The sequence below is a fragment of the Gossypium hirsutum genome, chromosome A12 (genome assembly GCF_007990345.1).
Source record: "Gossypium hirsutum isolate 1008001.06 chromosome A12, Gossypium_hirsutum_v2.1, whole genome shotgun sequence".
Lineage (NCBI taxonomy): Eukaryota > Viridiplantae > Streptophyta > Magnoliopsida > Malvales > Malvaceae > Gossypium > Gossypium hirsutum.
This window is the reverse complement of record NC_053435.1, coordinates 96,263,244-96,280,840: the sequence shown is the minus strand read 5'-3', so window position 1 is coordinate 96,280,840 and position 17,597 is coordinate 96,263,244. Positions and strand designations below refer to the sequence as shown.

General features: G+C 35.0%; 2 protein-coding genes across 2 annotated transcripts; both read right to left on the bottom strand.

Annotated features, from left to right (window-relative positions):
• Positions 1-3,336: 3,336 nt before the first annotated feature.
• LOC107934785 (piriformospora indica-insensitive protein 2) lies at positions 3,337-6,047 on the bottom strand. Its single transcript, XM_016867290.2, has 2 exons — positions 5,170-6,047; positions 3,337-4,813 (listed from the first exon to the last, which is right to left on the bottom strand). The coding sequence occupies exons 1-2, from the start codon at positions 5,377-5,379 to the stop codon at positions 3,593-3,595; spliced, it is 1,431 nt and encodes a 476-aa protein (XP_016722779.1). The 5' UTR covers positions 5,380-6,047; the 3' UTR covers positions 3,337-3,592.
• A 1,334-nt stretch (positions 6,048-7,381) lies between these two features.
• On the bottom strand, positions 7,382-15,193 carry LOC107934791 (protein CROWDED NUCLEI 2). Its single transcript, XM_016867296.2, has 8 exons — positions 14,647-15,193; positions 13,413-13,622; positions 13,010-13,263; positions 12,618-12,888; positions 12,447-12,530; positions 9,484-11,561; positions 7,929-8,253; positions 7,382-7,834 (listed from the first exon to the last, which is right to left on the bottom strand). Exons 1-8 carry the CDS (start codon positions 14,965-14,967, stop codon positions 7,613-7,615), a joined length of 3,765 nt encoding a protein of 1,254 aa, XP_016722785.2. The 5' UTR covers positions 14,968-15,193; the 3' UTR covers positions 7,382-7,612.
• Positions 15,194-17,597: the final 2,404 nt, after the last annotated feature.

Genomic DNA, 17,597 nt, shown 5'->3' with positions numbered 1-17,597 from the left:
CCGCCACCGTCTCTGTCGCCCCTCCCCCCACCCCCATCTTCGGTCTTTGGTTATATTTTTTAACAATGGCCCCCATTTGCTCCTCCAAAAGGGTAGGATTATACTCATCACAATTCCACAACCCAAAGTTTCCTGCTCAAAAACTCACTCTCAAATACATCATTTCTTTCCTTGTTTATTTGTAAAATAAAAGGGAAAAATAATGGTAGATAAAACTAACCAGGATCTGAAGGTCCTGATCCAACACTGCAAACACACGACCAGGTTGTTGTCCCTGTCTGTATTTAGCAACCTAAGACCAATGCTCAGTGGTTGCAGATTCTAGTTCCTTAGAATCTACGTTTTTTTTCCTTGTGTTTTGATATCACCAAGAAATGACTTAAACGTATAATGAGAGGCTGAAATTTGCATGACGATGGCATTTGAAGTTTGCATGGAAAAATGGGGGAGGGGGAGAGAGACGAGGGTGGGGAGTGGGGAGTGGTGGGATTCTTATTTTATTTAATATTATATAATTATATTTATTTAATATTAATATTAATATTATATATAATTTAATTTTATTATTATATTTTTATGAAAATATTTATGTATTTTTATATACTTCTTTAAACTTTTTAAAATTAAAATTAAATTGAAATTAATTATAAATTTTAAGAATTAATTTTTTAAAATTATGACTAAATTTATTATTATTATTATTAATTATAAATATTAACATCATGCTGCTGTTTATTATCATTATTCTTTTAGTTTGTAACAAAGTAAAATTTTGCATAATTCTTTTCCACCCGAGTGTGTGAATATATATCAAATTTCATTGTAAAAATTTAAACAATTCATGCATGTGAGGTTTGAATCTCTACCTTTATAAAACTAATTATTTGAGATTTGGAAAATAAGCATATATATATATGTTAAGAGTCCTGATATCGTGAAATAAAATTAACAGGTTAAAAGTAGAAGAGGAGGGTCCAAGGAACTAAAGAGGTGATGAAGTAAGATTGAGTTTAGGGTTAAGAGATTGAGATCAGAGTGCTGTCTGCCTCTCTCCATAGTCTATAGGCAGAAGAAGAAAGGAAGCAGAACAGATAACGGTCTCAGCTGGCAAACGGTTTGCATTATTATATGTGTATGTTTTAAGAGTAAAAATGTAGTCTGGTCCCAACTCTCGTATCATCATTAAAAATAACAACGTAGGATAGACCACTGCAACTCTATCCACACTAGCCTTTGCTCACCCTACACTTTCCCCCTTACTTCACTTTCAATCTATTAAGGCTCCTAACCGACCCATGCCTTGGAATACCAATTACTTCCACAATTTCTCTACATTTCCATTCCCTTTTCTGGTTCTCTATCAACAACCAAAATTAGACTTTCTGGTTATCATTCACAATTAATTTTCTTTTTCATGCTTTTGGTTAATATTCACTTACTTGATTTAATCCATATATTCAGTCTTGTTACAAGAAACAACCAAAAGACTTTATATATTCAATTTATCCAACTCTAGTAAACTAAACATATATCACCTACAAATAGAGGTGTGCATGGGCCGGGCTACCTAGCCCGGCCCAAAGGCCCGCCCGAAAAATGGGAGGGTTTGGATAAAAATATAGGCTCGAAATATGGGTTTGGGCACAAAAATGAGGCCCGTTTAGAAAATGGGCCGGGCTCGGGTAAATTTTTTTGGCCCGGGCCCGGCCCGAATTATATAATAAATATATATTTTTATTTTTATTTATATTTATATTTATATTTTAATTTTAATATAATCAATTTTTATTATATATTTTCAATTTGTGTATTGTTTTAAGAATTGTTTTAATATATTTTTTATTTGTTTCTTGTTTTAATATTTGTTTTAAATGTATTTGATTATTTAATATATTTTAAAAATTTTTATTTAATAAAATAAGTTAAAAAATTTAATATGGGCCGAGTCGGGTCGGACTTGGGCTTAACAATTTTATTTCGGGCCGGGCTTGGATAAATTTTTAGGCCCATATTTCGGGCCGGGCCAGGCCCAGGCCTAAAAAATGGGCCTAAAATTTTTTGTGGGCCCGGCCCGGCCCATGCACACCTCTACTTACAAACAACCAAACAACTCTTGAATATACATAGTAAACTAGAAAACAACTAATGAATAAAAGATTGGATCATTGATTGACATGAGGGGCAATTGGTTTTGGGTTCAACTCCAAACACTTCCAACCACTATAACCAAGAATAATTTTACATTTAGTAACTAAGAGTTGTCGACCGAATTTTAATTCGATTGGCATAAGCATTGTTTTCAATGTAGGAGGACGGTGGTTCAAATGTGCTTCAGCACATTATCCTCCTTATTTATGGTTGTTATTACTTCTATAGAAAAAAGATTGATCAATCATTTTTATTAATAAAAGTTTGCGTGATTGATTAATCATTTTCTTAATAAAAGAATCAATAATTTATTTTAAGTGGGCTACTTATTAAAAGGATAAGTATCTTTTTTATAGAAAAAAAAATTAATCAATTAAATTAGTGGGCCAATTTATTTCGTTAACAAAAGGGAAAGGGTTTTTTTAGCAAAAAAGGACAAATTCATAAACTAAATTGATTGATCCATTTGGTGTATTTTATAACAAAAGGGATATCAATTCCTTTGCATAACACAAATGATTCATCAAACAACTTATCGTTCTAAGCCAATGATTGATTAAGCTCTTTTGCATAATCTGACAAATAAAATAAAATGCCTATTTTTGAATTTTAAAAAACTAAGCTTAAATATTATGTTGTTATTTAGATCCAGAACTCACAATAATAAATTGTTGTTTCAATTAATAACTAGGTAATTAAATTACATAACATTTACCAACAATGTATCTGTTATTATTATTGTGTATTTGATTAAAATTTCACAATAATAAATTGGATTGTTGCAATTAATAAATAAAAAATTAAATTTTAATTTTGTTGCTAATAAAAAACATTTACCAATAACTTATTTTTTATGTTACCTATTTTATTAGAAATTTGTGATTAATAACTTGAAAATTAAATGATGTAACGGCATTTTAAGGTTGTTGTTAATATTTTAACAACTTATTTTGTTGTTAGAAAAATTAAATTATTATTACTAACAATAAAACATTTAACAACAACTAATTTAATTACTAGGTATAAAGTTAAAAACGGAGACAATAACATTGCAAATACTCCAATTTTACAAGACGATATTTAATATGACACAAGGAAAAAGAATGTTGCAAAAATTAATTGTTCAAAATAAGTTTTAGTCGTGGTGTTGGATTAAAAAATTGATTAAAATCTAAATCAATAAATTAGTTGGTTATAATTGGAACTTGTTAATTAAATAAAATAAAATAAAAATCGACTTTACCCGATCTCATTTACAAATTAAAACCAAAGTGTATATATACTTCCCAAAAGAAAATGACCTTACTTGAGAATGAAGACATGGGCATTAGGGCTTTCTAGCAATTAGCTTGATGTTTGGATTACAAGATGGGAAAAAGAAAAAGAAGCATGTGAAAAGGTGAATGATGAGGCCTCACTAGCTTCTCTTTTTCAAAATAGGGATCTATAGGAAAAGATTCAATAGTAGTACTGTTATCGATGTATCTACCAAAATTAACTGCCGAAGCCCATGAATGCCATTGCTTGAGAATCCCAATGAGGCGACGAAATGAGAATTGTTGTTCAAGTTTCCATCCCCCAACTTGGCCCTAGAATTAGGGTCGAGCAAAGTGACACCTCGTTGGCATGGCTTTACTCCATATGGAGCATTCCTTGTTGTCATTGACCCAACTGGATAGCAGAGTTCTGGATTATTCCAAGCCCCAAAACGCTTTCCCATTTTCCCATAAAATATTTCAGAGAATTTAAGCACTCCTGTCAGATTGTTCCCATTTAGATACAGTGCGTTAAGATTGGGCAAAGATGCTAGCTTTGGCGGGGGATTGCCAGCCAGATTGTTGTTACCAAGTCCCAGATACCTCAGTCTCTTCAATCCAGATAGGGATTCAGGAATTTCACCTTTTAATCCTACATTACTGAGATCCAACACCACAAGACTTTGTAAACTTTGCCAATCTAGCCTCATAATATCTCCACCTAATGGGTTGCAAGACAGCATCAACTCTTCCAAAGAATGCATGTCTAGAATTGGCTGGTTTAACCCACCTGAAAACTGGTTGTTTCTCACATCTAAAAGGGTCAAATTCTTCAGATATGCATTACGTGCAAACAGCTTCCCCTTCAATTGATTGTTACTCAAATCAAACTTCAAGAGTGATGCCAGACCACCAAGACCTAGAGGTAAATGGCCGGAGAGTGAATTTCTACTTAAATCCAAGATTAACAGCTTCTTTAACCTTCCCAAACTATCTGGGATTCGACCTGTAAACCTGTTTCCAGCCAGGACTAGTCGATTCAGGTTGGTTAAGTTGCCAATATTAGTTGGTACTTGTCCTGTTAACCCATTTTCTAGTAAGACTAAAGATTGGAGCTTTTTGAGGTAACCAAAGCTAGTAGGAATTTGGCCAATGAGACCTGGATTGGACCGAAACTCTATTGACTGTAAGCTGCCAGCAAGTTTTTCCCATTTATCACCAGGGATGGTAATTGGATGTCCAAGAGATATGAAACAATTGAAAAAGCTGAGAGATTTTAGGTGCTTGAGCTGGTAGAGCTGTGGCCTAAACTCGACATTAGTGGCACAAGCAAGTGAGTTTTCATAAAAGGGACCAATGCTCAAAGCAGTTATATACCATAGGCCACCTACGATATCACAGGAGACCCCCTGCAGAAAAAAATAATATATATTACCACATTATCAATTAGCAACACTAATAATTTCTTTTCTATCAATTTACTGAGAAAAGTGATAAACGTGTATAGTTTTGGAGTCTGGAGGAAGAGACTTTTTACACTCTCTTCTTTTTTTCTTTTTCTTTTTTTTTTTTGTTTAAATAAAGGAGAACCCTAACTATATATGTATCAAATAATTAATGTGAACCAATCAAGATAAATAAGCAAAGCAGACTACATCCGCCTCGGTCATATATTATGATATACATGCGAACATTGACCTTAAGAGTGAGATGGTAAATGCAATTGCGCCAAGGTTACTACTTAAAACCAAGAGGTGAACCATGCCTGTATTGGAGTCCAACCACAAGGATCCGGATAGAGATCTGAGCCATTCCACCAATTACCTACAAAGCCTTGTATGGCAGAGTACAGAGCGGCTTGCTCAGCTTTCTCCATGGGAGCTGCTTCTTCAGTATTGTATGCTTGGCCACAGCACCAAATGCCCAAACATAGAATGCAAACAGCCAAAGTAAAACGATTGCTTCTCATAAGCATCCTCCTTGTTAGATATTTCAAAACTCAGAAAGAGAAAACAAAGTATAGCTCTTGGTCTTTGGAAAACAACCTAGAAAAAGGAATACAAATGTATAGAGAGATTGTAAACAAGGCTTTTCAAAGTGAAAGAGCTTCCAGTGTCAAGATAAGGTAAAGAAGAGAGACAGAAGAAGGGGAAGAGATACAAAGGGGTGGAACTGAAAGCAATCAACATAGAAGCAAAGGAAGCATGGGACAGCTTCGAAAGGCATACTGTGTTCTGGAGAAAGCTTAGGATAGTATGCAGAGTTGAGAGTGAAAGGAACAAAAAGGATGGTTAAGTGAGCAAGGAAAGGGAAAGGGAAAAAGAAAAGGAGAGAGGTGAGAAGCACAGCAAGGGAGTAGAGAAATTTGCTTCCATGTTGGTAATAGGAAAGCTAAGGTAAGTAATATAGCAGAAAGAACACAAAGATCCATACAAGCACAGTAGTCCAAGCCAAGAAAGTAATAGCAGTAGTAACAAGATTAAAGGCAGTAAAAAATAGAAACTGAAGGGGGGCTTTTGCTTTGCTTTGAGTACTGAAATCTGAAACTGAAAGCGAAAGGAAGAGCGACCCCTTCTAATTTTATGCTATTATTATGCGGTTGTCTACTTTGGCATGCACTTTGCAGCTCCTTGTGATTCTTTTCGCTGACTACTTTTGGGTATTGTATTGCATTATATATAGGATTTACGAGTAATAAATACTGATAATTACGACAACTTTTTTTATTCAATTAATGTAGCTGTTTAAAGTTAAAGAGGGTGGTGGTTGAGGGATTTATTTCTGGAGACGACTGACGAGAGAGGATTAAGGTTTATAGCATTAGTTAGTCCTTTGGGTTTGGGAAGGCAGGGGACCATTTGTCCCCTCTCAAATGAAAGATGGAAGGGAGCACGTTAAATTGTAAATGCAATGCAATAAGACAAAGTTGAGTTTTTTATCTCTGCTTTGCTTTTTTGCTATCGATTTTGAGCTTAGCCGGTGGGGTTTCTCAACTCGAACAGTACTGTTGCTGCTGCTGAGACTCAGACGCTCAGAATCAGAGAAAGACGTAGTGCAAAAGTGCAACAACAAAATTAGCATTCAACTTCATGATAAAAAGGGATTTGGCTCCACTTCATTAATTTTTCATTCATTAATATCTAACACATATTTGATTATTATTCGCAGGTTAATTTTTACATTTAATAAATAAATATTATATGGATTCTACATATTTGAATAGTGATAATCATTGTATTGAATATTAAGGAATGAAAAAGTAATGAAATAGGTCTTGACCTGTAAAAGAAAATCTCACTGTTGGAAATTAAGAGGCAATACCAGCCAAATATGTGTGCTACATTTCAATGTTACTATCATACCAACTTTCTAGTTCATTTTCAATTTCATTGTAGCCATTCATCTTAAGACTGGTTCAATGGAATTGGTTTAGACGGTTGATCTTTGCATGAAAATGACACTAGAGAAAGAAAGACATGTTCGTAAATTAAAATATACAATGACATGTCGTAGTCAAACTCTGACCAACTTCGAAAATTTGTGGCCTCTCTTGACCTGCTAGCAATGCAATGTAAAGCAAAGCAAAGCAAAGCAAAAAAAAAAACAAGAGCTGATTCTGGTCTTTACTTACAAGTCCTTTGCCTATACTGAAATCATCTTCTCGGAACAAGTAAACTTTTTGTTCCTTTTCATTCTGCCTACTAATACCACAAAAACACAGCAGCTACAAATCTAATCCCCTTAGAATCAGACTAAAGAAACATATGCATCCATCTAAACCTAATCAAATAAACATGCACAGGTGAGAGAGGCGGCTATGCTTCATTGTCAATGCATCGCATTCAATTTCCAATATGATTTCCAGCAACTAGGAAGAAGGCAAAAGCAGGATGTGCAGTAATTTTTTCCAACAAGGAATATGATAAAAATGAAGCAAAACATATTTGCAACTAAAGAATATAGTGTACAAAACGAACTAGAAATCAATTGTTGTTACCACTTCCACATCACTTCCTGGGGAATCCACAGACAGGAAACATTCCTATATAAGCCGTACACAAGATACAATGCAAAGCTCAGAAGCTGAAGCTAAAACTAAAGCTAAAGTTAAAGCATCCTAGTTACACAACTTATTGTTCCAAAGTGTAGCATAGCAACTTCCCTCACAGTATCAAAGAAAATTAAAAAACAAAAACAAAATAGGAGCCTTATGAGGTAAAAAATGTCCAGATTTTCTTTCCAATTGACACATCACCCGGATTTTCCATCTCATCATCATCCTCGTCCTCTTCATCCTCCTCATGAAATCTGCCCCCACTCTCATCTTCATCACCATTTTCAGCTGTAACATCTACTTCTTCAATCAAATCCACACTCTCGACTGTCTTTGCTGCTATTTCATTGCCACCAACATCCACGCTTGTTTTGAGCTGGCATAACAAGGTTTCGGGTAGAGTAAGAAGAAAACGCATGATGGAAATCATAATATAGCATCCCAACACAAATGGTTTAGTCAGGACTTACCTTAACCACCTCGCTTTCTAAGATCTCCACATTTTTTATTGTTGTAACCTGCATCAAGTTAGATCTTCTGTTCTCACCATCCTCAGGTTCCTTCCTAGTATGCACTCCTCCCTCCAACCCACCATCCTCAGGCTCCTTCCTTGTATGCACTCCTCCCTCCAACCCACCATCCTCAGGCTCCTTCCTAGTATGCACTCCTCCCCCCAACCCACCATCCTCAGGTTCCTTCCTAATATGCACTCCTCCCTCCAACCCACCATCCTCAGGCTCCTTCCTAGTCTTCAGGACATCAGATGAGGCTTGTGCTGCTGTAGCTGTGACTGTACTGTAAAAATATTTTTTTTTAAAAGAATATTTAGAATAATCAAGTGTTTTCACCTCTTGTGAACCTTAATCATATCCTAGACAATAACCTAAGACCAAAAAAACTATCCAATTATAGAAAACCCTGGTTAAATAGAAGAAATGGTTTCCTCCACTGGATGGTTTCCTCCACTGGAAATACATTCCATTTTACACAAACACAAAACAAAAATAAAAGAATAACGGACCACTATATCCTCCAAAAAGATATCCTTTCTATGCTACATTATTAAAGATACATAAATGGTTCCCTTATATGCAATTAGGCCTTCCAGTATCTGTCAACATTCTCCAACATCTGAAAACACAGATCTTAACATTAAATTTAAGAAAAGAAAACCGGACTTGAAATTTTCAGTACCCTTCTATGTGGTGGACCATATTTTTTCATATTTAGTTTTGCATGTACCATTTTATTTAAATTTAAACAATATATTTGTGCTTGCATCACAATCCAACACACATATGAACTGACCTCCAAACATTAACATAAATTGTCATTCAAACAGTAATTAAAATGTTTGGAAACACCCTCTTCTAAAAATTTGAAAACAACGTTTTCAACAATAATGCAACCAAAAAGGTTTTTTTCTTTTCACCATTTTTTAATCCATTAATTCCACTTCTAACACTATTATATGCAGCTAAATAGTATGAAACCAAATCCGTATGCTTTGATTGTTTTATTTGAAATCCTAAATCTTGTTTTAAATCATTACAATGTAATCCTGCTGATACATAGTTCTTTAGAAAGGATTGGAAAGTATTGATGAGAGAATTAACTTAATTTATTTGTAGTTATTTACTTATTGTGTTGAGTACTTCTCATTCCGAACATATATTTTCTGATCCAAGAAAGAAGGGGCAGTCCTTGCAGCATCTGATATGCAGAAGACCATCAAAAAGGCTCATAAACCCATTTCCTTTCAATATTAATAGCAAATTCAGTTACAGGCTAGGCACAAGCAAAAACTCCACAAAGGCAAATTTAGAACTTAAAAGGGTTCTGAATAAATTTCTTCTAAAAGAGAATCCTACAATACAACAAATCAGCATTTCTTCCCTTTCAATCAAAATTAGAAGGGCAACTTATGTGAATCTAGTCAAAGCACCACACCACATAAAAAGCAACATTGTACAATTTATTACCAGAAGTCATTGAGAATATTACATATAATAAAATGGAACTTACGTCTTGGGTCGCCTGAGATTGTATCGGTTTTGGCCTGGGGTTTGGAGGCCTGGAGTAACTGTTTGTTGCCTCTTCCTTCTCCCACCAGCCGTGACACTATCAGAGTGTCCTTCACTATCTGCAGCATCCAACTCACTGTCTCTAACTTGGGAATTTTGTTGGCGTTGCCTTTTTCTTGCATTACTCCGTGGTCCTGCCCTCTCAACAGTACGACTAGAAACACCAGCACTTTCTTCATTGACATGACTGGTTTCATGTGACTGCACCCTATTACTAGGCTCAGGTCCTTCAGGGCTTTCATCAAGGAATAGTTTTGCATCTTCAACTACAGCCTTCACGGAGCGTGTTCGATTCAGTCCAGATTTAGGTTTTCTTCTAGGTTTGCGGTGATCACTCTTCTGCTCTGATTGCTGAGAATCTTCAGGAACATCTTGCACCTTACTCTCACCAAAGCTAAGATCAGCAGATGGGACAGATCCATCACCCACCTCCCTAATTCTATTAGATTGGAGCAATTGGTTACAGACAGAGTCACCTGAAATCCCTAAATATGGCTCTCCTGCCTCTTCTTGAATACTCATTCCTGCTTCTGTAGTGGTAAGCATGCTAGGCCTTTCAGCTTTACTTTCATTTCTCTTAGTTGGCGAAATGCTAAAGATCTTTGTAGTACATTTGCGAAGCCAGGACATGCGTCCAGCAGACTCTGGATATTGTGCATCAGCTTCAGGAGATCTTTTGATATTTGTAGCACCAGAACCACCTACATAACCTTGATGATGGCTTAAGGTTTCACCAGCTAGCTGTGGAAGAGGAAGGATTTTCCTATCCTGCAAATCAGGAATTTCGAAGTTAGAGAGTACAAAGTCCCTTGTTACTTCTCCGCAGTTCTTACAAGACTTGTGCTTCTCAACAAATTCAAGGAAGCTATGTCTTTCACGGATAAACTGTTGCCGCTGGTCTTTCAGCTTACTACTAAGGATACCAAGTTCTTCAATGTCCTTTCGCATTTCTAGCTGCTGCTCTTTCAGCTTATCCCTGTTCATTGCAACTTCTTGTTTTTCCCTTTCTACAGCACACCTTGCAGATTTTAGTTCCTCCAGTTCCCTCTCAGCATCTTCTTTTAAGCATCTCAAATTAGCAAGTTCTCTCTCCTTCACCTCCTCAAATGCAACAATCCTTTCTTGCAGATCTTTCTGCATTTGATCAAATCTATTCTTCATATCAGTTTCAAGATTCATTTTCCTCTCTTCAAAATCTTGAAGCATTCTAGTTCGCTCATTCTGAGCTTCTTCCAGCAAATTTGATTTCTCATGCTTTATTGTGGCTTCAAATGATTCTTTCTGCAGCCTGAGAGATTCCATCTCCCTACAAGCATAATCTTGCATGGCAGCTTCTTCTTTCTTCAATCTTTCTTCTTCTGAATGTTGCAATTTTTCGAACTTTTCCTTTTCTTCATCAATTTCTTTTTGTTTCATAATGATTTCAGCTCTTTTATCATCCAAAGCATCCCACTCTTTCTCAAAATTTTCCCTTTGCTGTTTGAGGTCCTCATGTTCCTTCAAAAGTAACTCCTCCTGATGTCTGCAGTTGACTATCTGCTGCTTCAATTCAGACTGCAAGCGGATATGTTCAGCTCTGTCCTTTTCAGTAATTTTAAGCTTTTCAGACTCTTCTTGAATTCGTAAATCTTGTTGACTGGTTTCAGAACCTATCTTATCAATCTCATCTTTGAGAGCCTGTAAGTTCTCTTTAGCAGCATACAGCTGTTGCTTTTCCAACTCCAACTTCTTCTCCTCAGTTTTCACAAACTTCTCTTTGTCCTTGACTGTTTTCAACCTCGCCTCAAGGTCCTTTTCTTTCTCCTTCATTCTCTCTGACTTCTTATCCAGTGCCTGTTCTTGTTTCCTCAACTTTTCTTCTTTGTGATTAATTTCAGCTTCCTGTTGGTTTATTTCATGTATCTTGCCTTCCAGTTCCTCATCAACAGACTTCCTCTTTTCTTCGAGTTCCAATTCAAACTCCTGCCTTTTAGCATCCAGAATAACCCTTTGCTCATCGACAAGTTTCTGAATCTCCACCTATAAAAACCCAAGGAATTAAGAACTTGAGGCTGCGAAATAAAAGCTATTAAATAATAACAAGCAGATTCTCAGCAAAAGAAAAAGAGAGGGATTATTCTCACCCTATTTAACATATTCGCATACGTCTATTACCATATGCATAGATTTCTACCAACCAAACAAGCCAAAGAAAAGGAGTATAGACATGGAGAGCGGGATCATAAAATCATGCACATACATACAATAAAAGACTGATAAATTCAACAATGAATCAGTATATAGAGGAAAAGAAAAAAGAAAGACATAAGAATCTCTGCTTTAGAGAACTTAGCAATTTCTCAAACTCCATTGCTTACTTCCAAAAAAAGAAGGAACATTGCAACTTGCCCTGTAATAAAGTGCATGTGACGCAAATATACAATCATTTTATCACACTTATAGCGCCTACTTCCAGTTCTTCACATTTATCAGGAAAAAAAGTTTACCTACAATCATTATGGAAACCATTCAACCTTGAGTGAACTTAAGTGTGAAGAAAGTGTTGGCATCATTATCATAACTTTCACATCTTGTTCTTATGATTGCAAACAGGACACTGCAATCTAGTCATGACACCAAGCTCTTCATGATCAAATCAATAGCATGCCAATTTTCTCAAAAGATGCTTACCTTAAAAAGATAATGTCTGACAACCAGCAAAGAAATATATATGCTGGCGTGTTTCTTATGAATGGAAAGTGCAAAACACAATACAAGGTGCCGAAAGAAATTGTAAACACCACAGTTATTGAAGCAAAAGAATAAAAACAAGAAAAGAAACAACCAGAAAAAGAGTATCAAGGAAATATAGCCTTTTTTGCATTATTTACAATCCAAACTAAAACAGAACGTAGTTTATCTCACCCTTTCTCTAGCAGTAAGCATTTCCTCCAGTGCAACTAGATCCTTCTCTTTTGCCTCTAGAGTACTTCTAATGGACTCAGCTTCCTACAATATTTAACAAAATGAAATAATCAGGATTCAAGAACAAAATCAAAATAAACTAATCACTAAATTAGGCATAAAAATATCCACCTTCTCTTTTGAAACCAAGTCTGTCAAACGTTTGCCTATATCATCTTCCTTCTCCTTTAACTTCAATGTGGATAAATCAATCTTATTTTGCAGCTCTTCAAGGCTCCTCTCTTTCTGCTTGAAATGCCTATCGTTCTCATTCACCTTTTCCTCCCTCTGGTTGAGCATTCTCCTCAGTTCAGTCAGCTTCTCTTCTCCTTTGTTTAGTCTCTTCTCCCACTCATTCAAGTCTTCCCTCTGTTTGGAAAAAGTTGCCTGATATGCTTCTCGTCTAGAAGTAGTAGAATAAATGCATAACAAGAGCAATATGTCATGAGATGTGAGCAAATCCAAGGAAGTTCAAGTCAAAACGACCATCTTAACATATATTAAAAAGTTTATTAAGAGAATACTCTGCAACAAAGGAAAGACGCTCTCTTTGAAGCACACTTTCACGAGCCTCCATCTCTTGCAGTTTCCTTTCCAATTCTGAACTTTTTCTATTCACCTCTGCAAGCCTACCATCAGCAGCACGCAGCTTTTCTTCCACCTCTAAGGATTTTCCTTCAATTCCAGCAACCAATGCATTTGCATTAGCCAACTTTGTATCAGAACTAAGCTTAACCTGGACATGTTCTTCTTGAATATCACGTAATGCTTTTTCAAGCTGCAACAAGAGATATAGCCATAATAACAATTTCAGTAAGTTAGAAAAACAGCAGGTTAAACAGGTAATCAATGATGAACATTAAGGATGCTTCTGAACAGAAACATTACATGCAGTTATATAAGAAAAAAATGGAAGAAAAAGCATACATCAGCCACACACTGTTTTTCAGCAGCTAAGGCTTTTGCCAAGTTCTCCTCTCGCTTTTCAACTTCAGATAATGCAATCAAGTGGGCTGCCTGCTCACGTCTGAGAATCTCCTCAACTTCAGCAAGTTCTTGCTTTAGTTCTTCGCACTTTGATGTCCATTCTTTTTTCTCAATGAGGAGGAGCCCCATATTGTACTGGTAGTTAAAAAGCTAAACAGAAATAGACACATCAAGCAACGAAAAATTATTTAGCAAACTTTATACGTGCAGCTTCAATCAGGAACTTAACATAATCCCACAACAGAAAGAACAAAGGTCAACCATACAAGGTGATCAGCATTCTTAATCTTGGGATGATGGCATTTAATAATAATATGCAACTAAATAACTAAAAAAGTGAAGAACAAAAATGATTAATGTTTCACCAATTTAAATGAAGCACAATGATCTATTTCATTCATTTGAATTACTAAAGAAGGAAGGCAAATGAAATTCAACAGAAAGATTCATGTTTCACCAGTACAGCAATGAAGCATTGTTGCATGATTAAACTGTTTGAGTAGCTAAAGAGGGAAGCCTAGTGCTGGGCATTAGACTCCTACATCACAAGTATGGAAATGTTCAATATGCATAACCCTTAACGTGTGTTTGAAAATGTACTGATTCCACAACATTAACACATAAACTCCAGGATCCCAATGGAGCAACCTAAATGTCACGTTCAAAAAACTAAAAAACTTTTCATATATACGGTGAAAGAAGAAACAAAGAAATTCAACATTCACACGAAAATTAAAACGGTTAGCACCTAATAGAAGACCACTTGAGGAGTGATCAAATGATGGCAAAGCACACACGACTAAATAAGAGCAGACAATGAAGGCCAAAGCAAATGAACCCAGTACAAAGCCAGTATAGTACTGAACTACATGCATTTGATTGATTTAAAAGCAAAATAGTCGAACAAAATATGACAAAGAATTTTCCTGTAAGCAGCAGTAAGTTCCAAATCAAACTTTAATTTCAACAAAATATGTACACATGTAAACTTTAATATTCTTCATATTGATTGTTTTGTCACAAATCCTCAATTTATTTGGGATCAAACTTAAACATCTAAGTTCAAATTTCTTTGAGAAAAAAGTGCCCTTCAAAACTTTGGTTATGTAGCGGATGATTCCAACTAAGAAATTTAAACTAACAGCGAAAGTTATAAAAATTAATGACGACTCACCTCCCCTTCGAGGTTGGAGAGCCTTTCGGCAAGGGCCTCAAGGTCCCGCCTTTCCAAGGCCGCTTCATCTAACAACCCAGCTTCCTTGAATCGCCTCCAATCCTCCGTGCCCTCCTCTTCCACCTCAACATTCAGAGGTCCCTTGCCACTAAGAGAAGCAACAGGAGGCGGTGGCAGTTTCCTAGTATCATGGGCAAAAGCAACAGCTTTTCCCTTACCCCGAATGCCACCGCTGCTAGTGTTCGGAACCCCCGCCGTCTGCGGCTCAGTAGGCGGAGTTAGAGTTAGTGGAGACCACGCCTTCCTTCGGGGCGTGATCATATCGCCAAGAACCAGAGAAAAGAAAGCAAAGAAATTTAATGGGAATGATTTGTTGGAAACCCTAGAGGGGCAGATTTCACTTTGATTGTTAGCCTTTGTGGTTTTTCTCCTTAAGGGAAAATACTATCGGATTCTTTCTTGGGTTCACGTTCGAGCCGTAGTACCGTACATATCTAATGACAATTTTTATTTAAATTTGTAAAGAAAATAACCACATACTATTAGCATTGTGATTGAGATACTCTCGTCAATTTACTAAATGCTGATGTCAATTTAGTGAAAATTTTATTAAAATAATAGAATTTTTTTTATCATAAGCTTAGAATATTAACCGAACATAGTCTTAACGAAAATTATAATCAATCATCAGCGACTGTTTAATATCTTCTTCAAGCCAGCATCTCATATAATGTAGAGGATCTTCCAAGATAACCAGTTGCTCAATTATACCTCCGTCTGCCTTACCTATCAGCAACTTTATTAACATTTCACTGAATATGTCGAAATTTAACTTTCCAATTTTTAGAACAACAATCGTGAATCTGTCTGACTCATTGCGTTGTCACTTTCCAACTCAACACACCTGAATCTTGTAGCCCAAGCTAATTTCAGTCCTTCAAGAATTGCTTTGGCCTTAATCTGAAAGATATCATTCATACCTAATGCCATTTTGAATCCTACCAACCATCCTCCACTAAGTCCACTCACTGCCCCTCCTATAGATGCTTTTGGGTTATTTCTTGACATTGAACCATCAACATTAACTTTAACCCAATTAGCCACCGAGGGTTGCCATAACTTCAATTTATTTCTCTAACTTCATCATTTTCATTCATTTTTTTATCATTTGGTTCTACATGCAATTCGTTTATGGTTTTAACAAGCTAACAGATGGACTGATTGATCATATATAATCAGGGCTTAAATAATTTATAATTAAGTTTTAACTTTTCTCTTATTAAGTATATACTTATTTAGTTATGAAGGCATTCTACTATAGTATTGCGACTAAATTTTTCCTAACCACATACCATTATGAAAATTGTTTAATCAATAATCATCTAATGACTTTATCATAAGTGGGTTACCATCATAATATATTCTTAATCTATTTGAAATAAATCTGTTCACCCAATATGATCTTATTTTATCTCATGGTAATCATTTATATTCTTTCATGAGAAATCAATTACTATCAAATAATAATTAAGTCATTTATCATAAAGAAAAACGACTCGTGGCTACATTTAATTTTTATCTATCATGTAATCTTGATGAGAGGATATCATTTACACATTAATTGAGTTATAAATTCAATTATTGAGAATGATGCTACATACTACAAAAGTTATATATCCAACGCACCAACTTTCGGTTCTTTATCTATTTGAACTTAGATTTTTACTTACATCAAAGTGTACAAGTCACGAATTAAGGATTCAATTATTGATATGTCACACTATGAACGTTCCAAGTAAATAAATTCATAAATGAATCTAGGATCTATACTACTTGGGTTCTGTCTGATATACTGTTAGTTCAGTTAGTCACATATATATCTCTATCTTTTGAGAGTCATCCGCTTTGATGATCATGACAAAGCATCTCATCAATTGAACTCGATAGGCGACATATTAGTCTTTCAACCATTTTGCTCATTTCCAATTAGCCCAATGACATGTTTAGATCCATCTATTAATACAAGCTATATTTTCTTATTACAATCCATCCACATAATATCGCTTAATATTAGTTAAATGTTAGATAACCAGTGAGCTAATATTTACTTCCATTTTTCTTATCATGCAAAAAAATTAAGAACAATATACAAAGGGTATTAATGTAATTAATAAGTATTATTATTGAACCAGCTTGTTCAAAAATTATAAGTGTATATAGACAAAAATATTATACTTGCACCAGATCCAACATAAAAAATATTAAAATAAAGTTTTGGTTGAGTGGCAAATTTAAAGTTTTATTAATGCAATTGACATGGGTTCAAATTCCATTGTATACATATTTTTATTGATTTTTTATAAAATAAAAGACTAAAGTACCCTCGAATAATATAACTTAATTTAATTACAAAATATAAAAGGATATTTCCGTAATTTTTCTAATCGAATTGGTTCTCAATTGACTCGTGATACTAACTCAATAAAGGGATGAATAACAATACGGAAGTATATATATAAAATTGATAGAGATAATAAAATATGCATAATAAATTTTGGTTAAGTGATAAAAGGATATTATGATGAAGTTTTGGTTAAGTGATAAGTTGAAGGCATTATTAATGCATTTGTTGTAACTGTCCATTTTTTAGTGGTGTCGGAACTAGAGGTTCGAGACCACCAAATCTGGATAGTAAGCTCGTAAATTTTATTATTTAATATTTACGAGTCAAATATGATTTTAAAAAAATTTTGAATTAATAATTTATGTCTTATAATGAATTATTAGATTCGAGTGATAAAACCCAAGTTCAAGTGGTTTTAAAAAATGAGGTATCGGGACCTCGTTTTTATAAATTGAGCCGTAAATATTTTTATAAATATTTACAGAGTGTCAATAAGATAGTTTTAAAGTTTCGTTGAAAAATTTTAATATTTCGATAGTTAATTAAT